Raw genomic sequence first — 17,110 nt, 5'->3', positions numbered from 1 at the left:
TTAATCTCATTTCAACGTTGACAGTGAAACTCTCTTAGGATACATTTTACTCTATGATGGCACTTTTGCACAGTCACTAGATGGAGCTCCATTTGCCTGTATTTTTATATCTACACATGATTTACACAAATTATATTTTCTTGTCTTAACTATATCCTATTTAACATTAGAAGCTGTGTTTTGTAATTATTTGTAAGTATACATGATTACCAATTCTGTCTCTGTAAAAACAACCACCTTTAACCCCTCTCTGACATCAGGCGTAAATGTACGCCATTGTCAAACTCCCTCCTTTTGATGTGGGCTCCAGCGCTGAGCCCACATCTTTTCTGGCAAGTCAGCAAGCGTGCCGGAAATCACACCCTTCAGTGACCCCGTCATGATTGTGGGTCACCGATGCGTTGGCCTCCAGCAGAAGTCTATGGTTGTCACTGCCGAATTGCTATGAGCGCCGCCCACTAGCCAAAAACGCATGGACCATGGAATGTCCTGCCGAACTCCCATTCTCCTTATAACATGGGCAAAATGTTATTCAGGCAACACAGGGTGAGGGTAAAACAGTGGCAATGCTTTATTGTACCACAAAACAGGCAGATAAAACATAGAACAGTCCCAGCACAGTACTCAAGATGGTGCACATTACTGAGTCTCACCCTTCCACTGACTCGCCGAGGTGATAGCAGCTGTGACTACAGATCTTCCAGGGTCGCTACCTCACCTGTGGCACGCACACAAAGAGGAGGTAATGACAAGCGTAGGAAGATGACAGTCCATACAAGGCCAGTTGATTTGAAGATCACAATCTGGCTTCTCCAAATGTATCCATGGTTCAGTGATGGTCAATGGAGTAGATCTGTATTCTTCCAACCGAGGCTGAAAACCCCTAGGTTGTTTCCTATAGAATGATACATCCGTGTCCCTCGTAATGGAGTCATGCTGTAAAATGGCTGCTGTCCTGTCTCTGGTCCTTTTAAGATGTATGGATGTCTTGGCAGAATCTCTGCCTGTTTCGCTCTCTGTCTCTTTCTACAGAGAAAGAGAAACCAATCACAAACTAAAATGCTTCTATACTAATGCACAAAGCATGGGCAACAAACAAGGAGAATTGGAACTACTAACACAGGAAAAGAAATATGATGTCATTGGAATCACTGAAACTTGGTGGGACAATACACATGATTGGAATACAAGACTAGAAGGATACAACTTATTTGCAAGAAACAGACTTGATAAACGAGGAGGGGGTGTCGCATTGTATGTTAGAAACACGTATATCTGCACAGAGATTGAAGCTTCAGAGACTGGGAGTTCTGTGGAAACTGTTTGGGTAAGAATACAAGGACAGAACAATGGAAAGGACACCATTGTAGGCATTTACTACAGGCCGCCTGTGCAAGCTGAAGATATGGATGAACTCTTTATGCATCAAATGGCCAAGTTCTCCAAAAAAATATGACATAGTTGTCATGGGAGATTTCAACTATCCAGACATTTGTTGGGAATCTCTCTCAGGCAAAACTAACAGGTCAAGGAAATTCTTATCCTCTCTTGCTGACAACTTTATCTTCCAAAAGGTAGGGGAGAAAACAAGGGGAACTGCTACCTTGGATCTAATCCTTATAAACAGGGAGGAAATGGTTGAGGAGGTAAAAGTGGCTGGGACCCTAGGAGGTAGTGACCATGCTATTTTAGAATTTTGGATAACTAGAGGCGGAAGACCTGTGAAGACTCAGACGTCAAGTTTAGATTTCAGAAAGGCAGATTTTAAGGGATTCAGAAAGATTATTGGAGGGATCCAATGGCTGGATATCCTGAAAGACAAAAATGTCCAGGAGGGATGGGAAATCTTGAAAAATGAAATTCTCAAAGCACAGTTGTTAACAATTCCGAAAAGAGGGAAGAATAGGAAGCATTTAAGGAAACCAGGATGGATGAACACAGAACTTAAGCACATGCTAAAAAGGAAGAAAAAATGTTTATAAAATGGAAAGAGAGAGGCATATCTAAAGAAGAATATAATGCTGTCTGCAGAACCTGCAGGGCACAAATCAGATTAGCTAAAGCTGAAAATGAATTGAGGCTTGCAAGAAATGTCAAAAACAATAACAAAGGATTTTGGGGATATGTCAAAAGTAAAAGAAAAGTCAAAGATGCTATAGGATTTTTACAGGATGAAAATGATGAAATGGTAAGACAGGATGTTGAGAAGGCTGAACTTTTAAATTCCTATTTTGCATCTGTTTTCTCTCAGAAAGGAAATGTAACATCAACTGTTATTCACTGTTCTATTAAGGGAATAGAAGAATCCAGGATATCTATAAACAGAAAGATAGTGAGGAAACACTTAGCTAACCTAAATGAATTCAAGTCTCCAGGTCCAGATGAATTACACCCGAGTACTGAAGGAGATAGCAGAAGAAATTTTTGAACCCCTCTCCATAATCTTTGAAAATTCTTGGAGAACAGGAGAAGTGCCAGAAGACTGGAGAAGAGCAAATGTTGTTCCTATCTTCAAAAAGGGGAAGAAGGTGGACCCAGGGAACTATAGGCCGGTGAGTCTGACTTCTATACCAGGAAAGATCTTTGAACAAATTATTAAACAACATGTATGTCAATACCTGGATAAGAATGAAGTGATTAAACAGAGTCAGCATGGGTTTGTAACTAATAAGTCATGTCAGACTAACTTAATTTCCTTCTATGATGGTATCACTGATTGGGTGGATCAAGGAAATGCTGTAGATATAGTATATCTTGACTTCAGCAAAGCATTTGACAAAGTCTCTCATACAATCCTTATTGAAAAAAATGACTAAGTATGGAATGGACAAGGCAACTGTTAGGTGGATTCATAACTGGCTTAGTGATCGGACCCAAAGAGTGGTCGTAAATGGCTGCACATCCAGTTGGAAGAATGTCTCAAGTGGGGTACCACAGGGCTCTGTCCTGGGCCCTGTATTGTTCAACATCTTTATCAACGATTTAGATGAAGGAATTGAGAGTAAACTGATTAAATTTGCTGATGACACAAAGCTAGGAGGGATAGCTAATACTAGAGAAGAGAGAGAGGATTCAAAAAGATTTAAATAAACTGGAGAAGTGGGCAGCAACTAACAGAATGGTTTTTAACAGGGAGAAATGCAAAGTACTACATCTGGGCAATAAAAATGAAAAAAGCATATATAGAATGGGAGGAATAGGGCTAAGTGACAGCACATGTGAAAAAGACTTGGGTATACTAATAGATCACAGACTGAATATGAGTCAACAGTGTGATGCAGCAGCAAAAAAGGCAAGTGAAGTCTCTGATGTTTATTAACAGTTGATTTCCAAGTAAAACATTTCCCACATTATGAAAATGAAAAAGGTTTCTCCTCTGTGTGACTGCTCTGATGTCTAACAAGAAGCGCTCTCTGGTTAAAATATTTTCCACATTAACAGGAAAAAGGCTTCTCTCCTGTGTGAGTTCCATGGTGATTAACCAATAGTGATTTTCGGATAAAACATTTCCCACATTCTGAACATGAATTTGGCTTCTCTGCTGTGTGGGTTTTTTGGTGTGCATCAAGATTGCCTTTCTGGTTAAAACATTTCCCACATTCTGAACAGGAAAAAGGCTTCTCTCCTGTGTGGGTTTTTTGGTGCTTAACACAATCTGATTTATTGTTAAAACATTTCCCACATTCTGAACAGGAAAAAGGCTTCTCCCCTGTGTGAATTCTCTCATGTGTAACAAGACTTGAATTCTGAGTAAAACATTTCCCACATTCTGAACATGAATATGGCTTCTCTGCTGTGTGGGTTTTTTGGTGTGCATCAAGATTCCCTTTCTGGCTAAAACATTTCCCACATTCTGAACAGGAAAAAGGCTTCTCTCCTGTGTGGATTCTCTGGTGCTTAACACAAGCTGATTTATTGTTAAAACATTTCCCACATTCTAAACATGAAAAAGGCTTCTCTCCTTTGTGAGTTCTTTGGTGTTCATCAAGATTCCCTTTCTGGTTAAAACATTTCCCACATTCTGAACAGGAAAAAGGCTTCTCCCCTGTGTGAGTTCTATGGTGACTAATAAGAGTCCCTTTGTGGTTAAAACATTTCCCACATTCTGAACAGGAAAAAGGCTCCTTCCCTGTGTGAGTTCTATGGTGATTAACCAATTGTGATTTCCATTTAAAACATTTCCCACATTCTGAACATGAATATGGCTTCTCTTCTCTGTGAATTCTCTGATGTGCAATAAGAGTTGAATTCTGAGTAAAACATTTCCCACATTCTGAACATGAATATGGCTTCTCACCTGTGTGAGTTCTATGGTGATCAACCAATTGTGATTTCCACTTAAAATATTTCCCACATTCTGAACATGAAAACGGCTTCTCCCCTGTGTGAGTTCTATGGTGATTAACCAATTGTGATTTCTGGTTAAAACATTTCCCACATTCTGAACATGAATATGGCTTCTCTTCTCTGTGAATTCTCTGATGTGTAACAAGACTTGAATTCTGAGTAAAACATTTCCCACATTCTGAACATGAAAAAGGCTTCTCTCCTGTGTGGGTTTTTTGGTGTGCATCAAGATGCCCTTTCTGGTTAAAACATTTCCCACATTCTGAACAGGAAAAAGGCTTCTCCCCTGTGTGAGTTCTATGGTGACTAATAAGATTCCCTTTGTGGTTAAAACATTTCCCACATTGTGAACATGAGAATGGCTTCTTTGCTTTAGGAGCAGTGTGTTTTTTAATGCCTCTTTTGTGACTTTGATTTTCCTTAATAGTCAGTAATGAATCAGAAGATGGGACCTGTTTCATAGGATCAGATGACAGATCTTTGCTGTGAATGGATGATGATATATCTGGAGTAATGGCATTCACTTCATCTGTCAATGGAAAAACAGATAAGGCAGGTTACAGTTATTGCAAAAGTTAGGGTTACTGTTAGGCAAAAGTAAGGGTTATTGTTAGGGTTACTGTTAGGCTAAAGTTAGACTAAAGTTAGGGTTAAATGGTTAAAATGGTCCGTCAGTATTATAGTGCAGAGGAGGCTTATGCACTTTTAATGTTCTAACAGTGAAGAAAGTGCAGGGTCAGATGGCGATGTGGATTTTGAGGGCTTTAGTAGCAGCGACAGTAATAGATCAGAAATGAGCAGTGATTCTGGTCCATCCTCACACACAAGGACCAGTACAACAAGAAGGACAAAGAGCGCTTCTGGAGAAATGTCTCCAACTCAGGGAACAATGCCCAGTACTAGCGCTGTCCCTAGTGCTCTTGAATTGGCGCACACCAATGACAAATTGCACTACAACTTTTGGGGTCCAATTTCTCCTGTTACCCTTTGGAAAAAAAAAATGGAGGGCGAAAAGATCATTTTTTTGTGGAAAAAAAAAGACTATTTTCACGGCTCTACGTAATTAACTTCTAAGAATCACTTGGAAGCTCAAAACGCCCATCACACATTTCCTTGGGGGGGTCTAGTTTCCAAAATGGGGTCACTTGTTGTGGGTTTCCACTGTTTAGGCACATCAGGGGCTCTACAAACACGACATGGCAACCACTAATTATTCCAGCATATTTTACATTCAAAAAGTTAAATGGCGCTCTTTCCCTTCTCAGCCCTGCAGTGTGCCCAAACAGTAGATTTCCCCCACATATGGGGTATCATCGGCATGCTCAGGAGAAATTGAAAAACAAAATGTATAATCCATTTTCTCCTGTTACCCTTGCGAAAGAAAAAAAAATTAGGTCTAAAGGAAATTTCTTGTTATAGAAATGTTTATTTTTTCCTTCCACATTCCATTCATTCCTGTGAAGCACCTGAAGGGTTAATAACCTTCTTGAATGTGGTTTTGAGCACCTTGAGGGGTGCAGTTTTTTGAATGGTGACACTTTTGGGTATTTTCTGTCATATTGACCCCCCAAACTCACTTCAAATGTGAGGTGGTCCCTAAAAAAATGGTTTTGTAAATTTTGTTGTAAAAATGAGAAATCGCTGGTCAACTTTTAACTCTTATAACTTCCTAACAAAAAAAAATTGTTTCCAAAATTGTGGTGATGTAAAGTAAACATGTGGGAAATGTTATTTATTAACTATTTTGTGCGATATGACTGATTTAAGAGCATTCAAAAATGTGAAAAATTTTTGAAATTTCCTTTTTTAACAAATAAACGCAAGTCATATCAGATAAATGTTACCACTATCATAAAGTACAATATGTCACAAGAAAACAGTCTCACAATCGCCAGGATTCGTTGAAGCATTTTAGAGTTATGACCTCATAGAGTGACACTGGTCAGAGCTGAAAAAATTGGTCACAAAGGCAAAAACAGGCTCTGGCGTGAAAGGGTTAATATTTTGTTGCACAACCTTTTGAGGCAATCACTGCGATCAAACGCTTCCTGTAACTGTCAATGAGACTTATGTGGTGCTCTGATTACATGTTCATCTGTATTGGCTTATGACAGGTCGCTGACCCCTCACTGACCTGCCCCCATTATTACATAATGCATATAATAGCATTGATATTATTGGTGATAATGCCTATAATATTGTGGCTATTGTGAGGCTTAGAAAAAAAATTACATCCAGCAAATTGTCACCGGCGATGGCGGCGCCTGCGTAGTAGCGTCTATAAGAGACTACACCCATCACTGTCCCCAATCTCCTCTTTTTCTGTACTGATCTGGCTGTTCATCACTACAACGACATTCTTAGAAGCACCCTTGACCAAGTAGCGCCCCTCACCCTCAGAACTTCCAAACACAGAGTAAAACAACCCTGGCTCACATCGCAAACTCAACTTCTCCAGCGATGCTCTAGGTGTGCTGAACGCCTATGGAAAGAAACCTGCACACCAGAAGACTTCATCCACTTCAAATTTATGTTAAGAACCTATAACGCTGCCCTTCACCTCGCCAAACAGAACTACTTCACCACCCTGATCTCTTCACTAGCCAACAACCCCAAGAAACTTTTTGACACCTTTTACTCCCTCCTCAGGCCAAAAGCACAAGCCCCTATCACAGACATTTGTACTGATCACCAGGCCTCCTGTTATGATTGAGTCACCGTAGGAGGCAAAAACAGAAATGCTCGCTAAGTCCAGAAAACCAGAGAAGTTGGCAGCTAACGGATTGCAGACCCCTGAACTTAACAACACAACTAGCAGTAGCCGTGGGGGGTTCCTACGGTGCACTAGACCCTTCGATCACAGCCGGAGAAATAAATAGGCCTAAAGAAAGAAAGGGGAAATCTAAACTGCCCCAGAGCAGACCCCAAAGCAATAGGCAGCCCCCCACAAATAATGACGGTGAAGCAAGATGAAAACACTAACACAGACAGAAAGATAGGCTGAGCAAAGACGGGGCCCAAACTAACTACATAGGAAAGGACAGGAAGGCTGCTGTCTGCAATCCGTGAAAAACCCTATGAAAATAAGAGCCAACAGACTGACAGTGAAAAAGGCCCTGAAGACGCTAGGCTTCAAAAAGCTATGTCAGCACTCAGGCATATACTGAAGACAGAGCTATAGGCACAAGGGGAATCAGCTCACCCCAGCAGGGAATGGCAGAATCCAGAAAAGCAAGGAAAACAAAAACAAAACACAGATGCAACAGGCAAAGCAAAAAACTTAGCTTTAGGAGAGCAGGAATCAGACTAGTGTCCTAGAAGTCCACAGAGAAATCACCCGCAGGGCAGAAGGGCGTTGTCCGCCTTATATCCAGTCAGAGACTCCACTCAGCCAGTCATCATCATTAGTCTCAGATGCCTGATAATCAAGCTCACTACCATTCCTTACCAGAAGAGGGAGTTCCTCGGGCCTCAGTGTTGAAGGGAAAAATGAACTCACAACAGTACCTCCCCCTTGAGGAGGGGTCACCGAACCCTCAACCACGCCACCAGGGCGATCAGGGTGAGCCCGATGAAAGGCACACACCAATCTTATGGCATGAATATCAGAGGCAGAGACCCAGGAATTATCCTCCTGACCATAACCCTTCCACTTAACCAAATACTGGAGTCTCCGTCTAGCCAGACGGGAATCCAGTACTTTCTCTACCTCATATTCCATGTTACCTTCAACCAATACAGGATCTGGAGGTGCCACCCCCGGAACAACAGGTTCAACAAACCTCTTCAACAAAGACTTATGGAACACATTATGGATTTTAAATGTGACAGGAAGAGCCAAACGAAAAGAGACCGGATTAATAATCTCCAAAATCTTGTAAGGTCCAATAAATCTAGGCTTAAACTTAGGAGAAGCCACCTTCATAGCAATATTTTTTGATGATAACCACACCATATCACCAACCTTAAACTGGGGACCAATGGTCCTATGTCGGTTGGAAAACCGCTGGGCCTTTTCCTGGGAGAGAGATAACTTATCCACCACTTGGTCCCAGATCTGGTGCATTCTCTCCACCACAGTGTCAACACCTGGGCAGGCAGAGGGCTCCACCTGCCCTGAAGAAAATAGAGGATGAAACCCAAAGTTACAAAAAAAAGGTGACATCAAAGTGGCAGAACTAGCTCTATTATTTAAAGCAAATTTGGCCAAGGGCAAAAATGAAACCCAATCATCCTGATCAGCGGAAATAAAACATCTCAAATATGACTCCAAGGTCTGGTTTGATCTCTCTGTCTGCCCATTGGTCTGAGGGTGAAACACAGAGGAGAAGGACAACTGAATACCCAGCTTGGAACAGAAAGTCCTCCAAAATCTAGAAACAAACTGAACTCCTCTGTCAGACACAATGTTCTCAGGAATCCCATGCAAGCGAACCACCTGTTGCAAAAACAAGGGCACCAACTCAGAAGAGGACGGCAACTTCGGGAGTGGTACAAGATGAACCATCTTAGAGAACCTATCACAAATCACCCAAATAACAGTCATCCTTTGAGAGACAGGCATATCAGAGATGAAATCCATTGAAATATGGGTCCATGGCCTCTTGGGGACAGGCAAAGGCATCAACAACCCACTAGAGCGAGAACACGATTTAAACCGGGAGCACGTCCCACAGGACTGCACAAAATTCCTGACATCACGAGACAAGGAGGGCCACCAAAGGGACCGACTCACCAGATCTCTAGTACCAAAAATACCTGGATGACCAGCCAAAGCAGAGCAATGAACTTCAGACATCACTCTCTTCTTCCACTGGTCAGGAACATACAACTTTCCACTGGGACAACGCTCAGGTTTGTCCTCCTGGAACTCTTTCAGAGCAAGTCTCAAATCGGGCGAGATGGCAGAAAAAACCACCCCTTCGCCTAAGATGGTAGCAGGCTTGGTCACCACAGGAGAATCAGCAAAGAAGCTCCTAGAGAGGGCGTCAGCCTTGACATTCTTAGTTCCAGGAAGAAAAGAAACCACAAAATCAAAACGTGTAAAAAACAAGGCCCACCTAGCCTGTCTAGGGTTCAAGCGCTTAGCCGACTCTAGGTAAATCAAATTCTTGTGGTCAGTGAGGACCACGACTTGATGCTTAGCTCCCTCCAACCAATGTCTCCACTCCTCAAATGCCCATTTCATGGCCAGCAGTTCCCGATTCCCCACATCATAGTTACGTTCAGATGGAGAGAACTTTCAGGAAAAGAAAGCACAGGGGATTCATTTTAGATGTTACAGGATCCTTTTGGGACAAAACAGCTCCTGCATCAATCTCAGAAGCATCCACCTCTACCTGGAACGGAAACGAGACATCAGGCTGCCGCAAAACCGGGGCGGAGGTGAATCTTCGCTTCAGCTCCTGAAAGGAAGAAACAGCCTCTGGAGACCAATTTAACACATCAGCACCCTTCTTAGTCAAATCAGTCAATGGCTTGGCAATACTAGAAAATTTTGGTAGAAATTTCCGATAAAAATTAGCAAAACCCAAAAACTTCTGGAGGTCCTTCAAAGAAGTGGGCTGAACCCAATCGTAAATGGCCTGTACCTTGGCCGGGTCCATTTCAATAGTTGACGGAGACAAAATAAATCCCAAAAAAGAAATCCTCTGTACTCCAAAAAGGCATTTAGATCCTTTGACATACAGGGAATTCTCCCTCAAGATCCGGAACACAGTCCGAATATGTTCCACATGAGAATCCCAATCCTTGGAGAAAATCAAAATATCATCCAGATAGATAATCAAAAATTTATCGACAAAATCTCGGAAAATATCGTTCATGAAACACTGGAAGACAGAAGGGGCATTAGTGAGCCCAAAAGGCATCACCAGGTAATCAAAATGTCCCTCCGGAGTATTAAACGCCGTCTTCCATTCATCCCCATGCTTAATGCGAATAAGATTATACGCCCCCCTGAGGTCAAGCTTGGTAAACCAGCAAGCACCTTTAACTCTGGAGAATAGATCCGAAATCAAGGGTAACGGATACTGATATTTAACAGTAATCTTGTTGAGGGGACGATAATCAATACAAGGTCTTAATGATCCATCCTTTTTGGCTACAAAAAAAAAAAAACCGGCACCTAAGGGTGATGAGGATGGTCTAATGTGACCCTTCTCCAACGCCTCCTTAATATAGGATCGCATAGCCTCGTGCTCGGGTACAGATAAATTGAAGAGCCGACCCTTGGGAAATTTACACCCCGGGCTCAGCTCAATTGCACAGTCATAACTCCTATGAGGAGGCAGAGACGCAGACTCTTTCTCACTAAATACATCCTAAAAGTCCTCCAAATATTCAGGAACATCATGTGACTGAGGAGAGGTGGAAAACACCGGAGCCTCATAAAAGGCACACCGACAACCCCAACTCACCACAGACACAGATTTCCAATCCAAAACTGGATTATGAATTTGTAACCAGGGAAACCCCAGAACAATGGTATCATGCAGATTATGCAACACCAAAAACCTGCAATTTTCTTGATGGTCTGGGGCAACCCGCATTACCACCTGGGTCCAAAACTGAGGTTTATTTTTAGCCAAAGGAATAGCATCAATCCCCCTCAAAGGGATAGGAGTCTGCAGAGGTGTCATCGGAAATCCACAACGTTTAGCAAAATCCAAGTCCATTAGATTTAGGGCTGCCCCCGAATCCACAAAAGCCTTGGCGGAAAATGTGGACAGGGAGCAGATCAGAGTAATAGCAAGAAGAAACTTAGGTTGAACACCACCAACAGAAAACGTGTGTGCAAAGCATTTCTCTCGTTTAGGACAGACAGAAATAATATGCGAGGCATCTCCACAGAAAAAACACAACTTATTACGCCTTCTGAACTCCTGACGCTGCTCTCTGGACAAAACTCTATCACATTGCATAGGTTCAGACATTTGTTCAACAGTTGGCAACACCTCTCGTGCAGTTTTGCGTTCACGCAAACGCCGATCAACCTGAATGGCTAATGACATAGAATCGTCAAGACCAGAGGGAACAGGAAATCCCACCATAGTATCTTTTACGGCTTCTGACAAACCCTTCCGAAAGAGAGCAGCCAAGGCATTATCATTCCAGGTAGTAAGTACCGCCCACTTTCGGAATTTTTGACAGTACAATTCTGCAGAATCTCGACCCTGGTTCAATGCCAGCAGAGTCTTTTCAGCCTGATCAATGGCATTAGGTTCGTCATACAACAACCCCAAGGCTTGAAAGAATGCATTCACATGTCAGAATAGGATCATCTGGTTTCAAAGAAAATGCCCAATCCTGGGGATCGCCACGCAGCAAAGAGATGACAATTTTAACCTGCTGCGCGGAGCTCCCTGACGAATTGGACTTCAAGGCAAAAAATAGTTTACAATTATTTTTGAAATTCAAAAATTTAGATCGATCCCCAAAAAATACATCAGGTGTAGGAATCTTTGGTTCAGCAGAATGTGAATGAGCAAGGTAGGCGGAAATTCCCCACACTTCCGCAGCGAGCTGCTCCACACGATCAGACAATTGCTTTATCTCCATCGAGAGAAAAAAAAATTCCCCCTACGGCCTCAGAGATATAGAGGAAAAAATATACACACTTTTTTTTTTTTTTTTTACAATTCTTTCCTGCTATTGAGTACCCTAGGATCTGCGGTACGGCGGGTGATTCTGTTATGATTGAGTCACCGTAGGAGGCAAAAACAGAAATGCTTGCTAAGTCCAGAAAACCAGAGAAGTTGGCAGCTAACGGATTGCAGACCCCTGAACTTAACAACACAACTAGCAGTAGCCGTGGGGGGTTCCTACGGTGCCCTAGACCCCTCGATCACAGCCGGAGAAATAAATAGGCCTAAAGAAAGAAAGGGGAAATCTAAACTGCCCCAGAGCAGACCCCAGAGCAATAGGCAGCCCCCCACAAATAATGACGGTGAAGCAAGATGAAAACACTAACACAATAGGCACAAGGGGAATCAGCTCACCCCAGCAGGGAATGGCAGAATCCAGAAAAGCAAGGAAAACAAAAACAAAACACAGAAGCAACAGGCAAAGCAAAAAACTTAGCTTTAGGAGAGCAGGAATCAGACTGGTGTCCTAGAAGTCCACAGAGAAATCACCCGCAGGGCAGAAAGGCGTTGTCCGCCTTATATCCAGTCAGAGACTCCACTCAGCCAGTCATCATTAGTCTCAGATGCCTGATAATCAAGCTCACTACCATTCCTTACCAGAAGAGGGAGTTCCTCGGGCCTCAGTGTTGAAGGGAAAAATGAACTCACAACAGCCTCCCACTTTACAGAAAAAATAGATAATATCCGTCAGGAAATCTGCACCCAACCACCAAGTGCTGTGATTCCCATGGCTCACTTTCCACATTTGATCCCATCACAGAAGAAGTCTCCAGACTCCTGTCTTCTTCTCGTCCGACTACATGCACGACCGACCCCATTCCCTCACATCTCCTCCAGTCTCTCTCTCCAGTCATCATAGCTCACCTAACTACAATCTTTAACCTCTCCTCGGGCATTTTCCCATCCTCCTTCAAACAAGCCATCGTTACTCCATTACTAAAGAAACCCGCTATCAACCCATCCTGCACTAACTACAGACCAGTCTCCAATCTCCCCTTCATCTCTAGACTTTTGCAGCGCCTAGTCTACTCCCGGCTTACCCATTACCTCTCCACTCACTTCCTCCTAGACTCTTCACAGTCCGGCTTCCGCCCCTACATTTGACTTAAACTGCACTCAAAGTGACCAATGACCTTCTGACAGCAAAACGTAATGGTCACCACTCTCTGCTCATTCTTCTTGACCTTTCTGCATCTTTCGACACTGCTGACCACCGTCTCCTACAGTCTAGGCTCCAATCACTGGGCATTAAGGACACTGCTCTCTCCTGGTTCTCTTCCTATCTTTCCGACTGCTCCTTCAGAGTTTTGTTCTCTGGCTCCACGTCATCTCCTATTCCTCTCAATGTCGGGTACCTCAGGGCTCAGTCCTTGGCCCTCTTCTCTCTCTACACCGCCCCAATTGGACAAACCATCAGCAGATTTCTCTTTCAGTAACATCTTTATGCTGATGACACACAATTATACACCTCATCCCCCCACCTTACCCCCGCTGTACTACAGAACGCCAGTGACTGTCTGCCCGCAGTCTCCAACATCATGTCTGCTCTCTATCTGAAACTCAACCTCTCAAAAACTGAAATTCTTCTGCTCCTGCCATCTACTAACCTCCCTATATCTGACATTTCCCTCTCCGTGGGTGGCACCATAATAATGCCCTGGCAGCAGGCGCGCTGTCTGGGTGTTATGTTTGACACCAATCTCTCCTTCACATCCCATATACAATCTCATGCCCGCTATTGCCGCTTACACCTAAAGAACATCTCTAGAATCCGCCTTATCACCATGGAAACAACAAAAACCCTCACTGTAGCATTGATCCACTCCCGCCTGGATTATGGGCAGCATGGTGGCTCAGTGGATAGCACTGCAGCCTTGCAGCCGCTGTAGTCCTGGGTTCAAATCCCACCAAGGACAACATCTGCAAGGAGTTTGTATGTTCTCCCAGTGTTTGCGTGGGTTTCCTCCAGGTACTCCGGTTTCCTCCGACATTCCAAAGACATACTGATAGGGAATTTAGATTGTGAGCCCCATTGGGGACAGTGATGATAATGTGTGCAAACTGTAAAGCGCTGCGGAATATGTTAGCGCTATATAAAAATAAAGATTATTACTGCAATGCTCTATTAATTGGCCTCCCCATTACTCTACTATCCCCTCTCCAGTCCATCCTTAATGCAGCAGCCAGGGACATCTATCTGACTAATCGGCACTCGGACATGTCCGCTCTTTGCCAATCCTTACATTGGCTGCCCATTCATTATAGGATCCAATTCAAAGTACTTGTTCTCAACCACAAAGCTCTCCACAGTGCGGCACTCCCCTACATCTCCTCCCTCATTTCTGTCTATCGGACTGACTGTTGCGCTCTGCAAACGACTTTCGACTAGCATCTGCACTAAGTACCTCCCACTCCTGACTCCAAGACTTCTCCTGCGCTGCGCCAATCTTTTGGAATGCTCTACCCCAAGAAATGACTATCCACAATTTGCATAGTCTCAGGCGTTCCTTTAAAACACATTTGTTCAGAGCGGCCTATCACGTTCACTTTGTCAAAGTCACTGTATGTGTAAGTGCGCGTGTGTGGCCCATTCACTATCTCCATCCATCCCTCACTCCCACAAGATGGTTGGACCATCATTGTAAATACACACCTGTACTCTGTATCTCCCCCACCTCATTGTAGATTGTAAGCTCTCACCAGCAAGGGCGGCTGATTTTGCTTTAATTATTGTATTGTTAACATTGTTACTTATGACTTGTGTTTTGAAACTGTTAAACTGTAAAGCGCTGAGGAATATGCTGGCGCTATATAAAGATTATTATTATTATATAAAAATGGGGGGCAGGTCAGTGAGGGATCAGTGACCTGTCATAAGCCAATACAGATGAATATGTAATCAGAGCACCACATAAAGCCCCGCCCACAGCCCCACCCACAGGCACGCCCACAGCCCCGCCCCAGAGCACGAGAATCTCATTAACTGAAAGCTACAAATACAGATTACACAACAGTAAACCAGAGTTGCCCTAATTTATGGTAGAACATTGGAGCTACTATGAATCCTGAGCAGAAGATTAGAGAAAATAATATTGCTCCCCATTTCAGGAGAGATTGTGCAGTAATCTGAATTCCTTAGGATCAAAAACAATGTAATTTATGACGTGGAGTGAATCCATGACACCAGGGCTGGAGCCAACACATCTCCTGCAGGCGGGAATAAATGTATATTACAGCCCTCAGCCACGCACAGCTTAGAGATATATCATGGCACAGGCGGAATGTTTGTCCTGGAGATTATCACAATCCTCCTTGAAGTTAGTTGGTTTTAATACAAATGGAAAAGTCAGGATAAAGGGAAACTCTGCTGTTATTGGACAGAAATTCACACTTGGCCTCACTGCACATTTACTGGTGTCGCTCATAAAAGGGAAGTTTGGCCAGAAAGACTGGACCTGGTCTTGTAGGGACCATGAGACATTCAGCAGCACAGAAGGGAGAGAAGATTCATCCGAAAAGATCTCAGGGATCTAGGAAGCCAACAGCATCATTACCCTCCGCTTTCTCTTACAGGCCCAGCATAAGATTTTTCTTCAAGTGATTTTCTATCTTGTCAGCATATTCTACGTACGCTGTCATTTGGCTTTATAGTTACAGATCTGAGCAGGTAACGGTCAGCGTCTCCTAATGTGAAGGAGAGAATGGCTAATGAAATCAATTATTAACCCTTATATAAGTCAGTTCAGATATGGTGTACCAAGATGGCGTCTGTGTCTTCAGACAACACCCTGGAAGAATCCTTGGAATGCAGAAGCTGAGATACTGGATACCATATATGGAAGTGAAGATGAAATGGACCTATCATAGACTGACACTGGCTCCTCAGAAGATTGTGTGACACCCATTTCCTGTCTCTCTGTCATAAGAATAAACTTCAGTTGTGTGCAAGCCTTTGCTGAGAAAGGAGTAGACATCTAACTCTGTGTTCAGTGTGACTCTTGAAGCGTGCACTCGGCCTATATTGGGTGAGGTACAAGCAATCATATAGATCTCGCTTTAAGGGATCACCCTCACACTAATCCCAGGGGTTGTGTGGATCCTCCAGGTGGGAAGTTCTATAGAAAAGGGCTTTCACTGCCCAAAGCCATTTGAACAGTTTTGGGTGGAGGAGAATGTTGTGGTCTAGAGGCAAAATGGTGATCATGGTAATACGGCCGGACTACACCACCGATAAAGCAGCCACAGCCGGTGACTGAGAGGAATCTGTGACTTCTCTGCATTCAGTGGTTACTACTCACCTGGGTAGTCATATGTGGGAATCTCCTCTTTACACCGCTCATCATCTCTCACATATGTCTCTGTAGTATTAATATGGGTCAGATCTTCACCCTGAAACAAATATTGTAAAAGTCACAGACAGATGGAGACATCCCATCTATGATCAGCTCTAATCCTGCCATCTCCACCGTTCTCATTACACAAGTACAAAACATATAATACTGGTGGTTAAAACAAGACTGAGCACAAGACCTTCACAGCCGCCTACACATCATAGGGGAGATCTCCTGACACCTTCTCTCCATCTACCTGATGATCCTGAGGAGCACTGGGATCTTCTTGGTTACAGTCCTGTGGAAGAAGAGGACGGGGACATCTCTCTGGTGTTGTCCTCTTACTGGATAGATCTGGAGGAAACACATACAGGGACTGAATTCATTCTCTACATACAGATAATTATAGGCCGTGTGTATTTAGTCCTGTCTATTACCTGGAGATGTGAGGGGCTGGGGAACCTCCATTATGACGTTCTTGTACAGATCGCTGTGTCCTTCTAAATACTCCCACTCCTCCATGGAGAAATAGACAGCGACATCCTGACACCTTATAGGAACCTGACACATACAATGATACCGTCATCCCCCGATCCCTTCATAGTGTTACTGTATAATGTCCCAGCATTCCCAGCAGTGTCACCTCTCCAGTCAGCAGCTCAATCATCTTGTAGGTGAGTTCTAGGATCTTCTGGTCATTGATGTCCTCATGGATCAGGGGGTGAGGTGGAGGCCCCGTGATTGGGCTCAGGGGTCTTCCCCATCCCTCAGACACAGGGTCCTGAC

The 17,110-nt window shown here is 43.5% G+C and overlaps 1 protein-coding gene across 1 annotated transcript; it reads right to left on the bottom strand.

Annotated features, from left to right (window-relative positions):
* Positions 1 to 3,297: 3,297 nt before the first annotated feature.
* On the bottom strand, positions 3,298 to 16,373 carry LOC141074003 (uncharacterized). Its single transcript, XM_073561519.1, has 2 exons — positions 16,292 to 16,373; positions 3,298 to 4,876 (listed from the first exon to the last, which is right to left on the bottom strand). Exon 2 carries the CDS (start codon positions 4,806 to 4,808, stop codon positions 3,435 to 3,437), a length of 1,374 nt encoding a protein of 457 aa, XP_073417620.1. The 5' UTR covers positions 4,809 to 4,876; positions 16,292 to 16,373; the 3' UTR covers positions 3,298 to 3,434.
* Between the last annotated feature and the right edge of the window lie 737 nt (positions 16,374 to 17,110).

This window comes from Dendrobates tinctorius, unplaced genomic scaffold (genome assembly GCF_039654945.1).
Source record: "Dendrobates tinctorius isolate UK_male_01 unplaced genomic scaffold, ASM3965494v1 ptg000322l, whole genome shotgun sequence".
Taxonomy (NCBI): Eukaryota; Metazoa; Chordata; class Amphibia; order Anura; family Dendrobatidae; genus Dendrobates; species Dendrobates tinctorius.
The sequence above is the reverse complement of the archived record's forward strand: the minus strand, read 5'-3'. Positions and strand labels throughout refer to the sequence as shown.

Excerpts from the sequence above, each read along its gene's own strand:
- LOC141074003 (XM_073561519.1), bottom strand. The coding sequence starts at position 4,808 with ATGAAACAGGTCCCATCTTCTGATTCATTACTGACTATTAAGGAAAAT.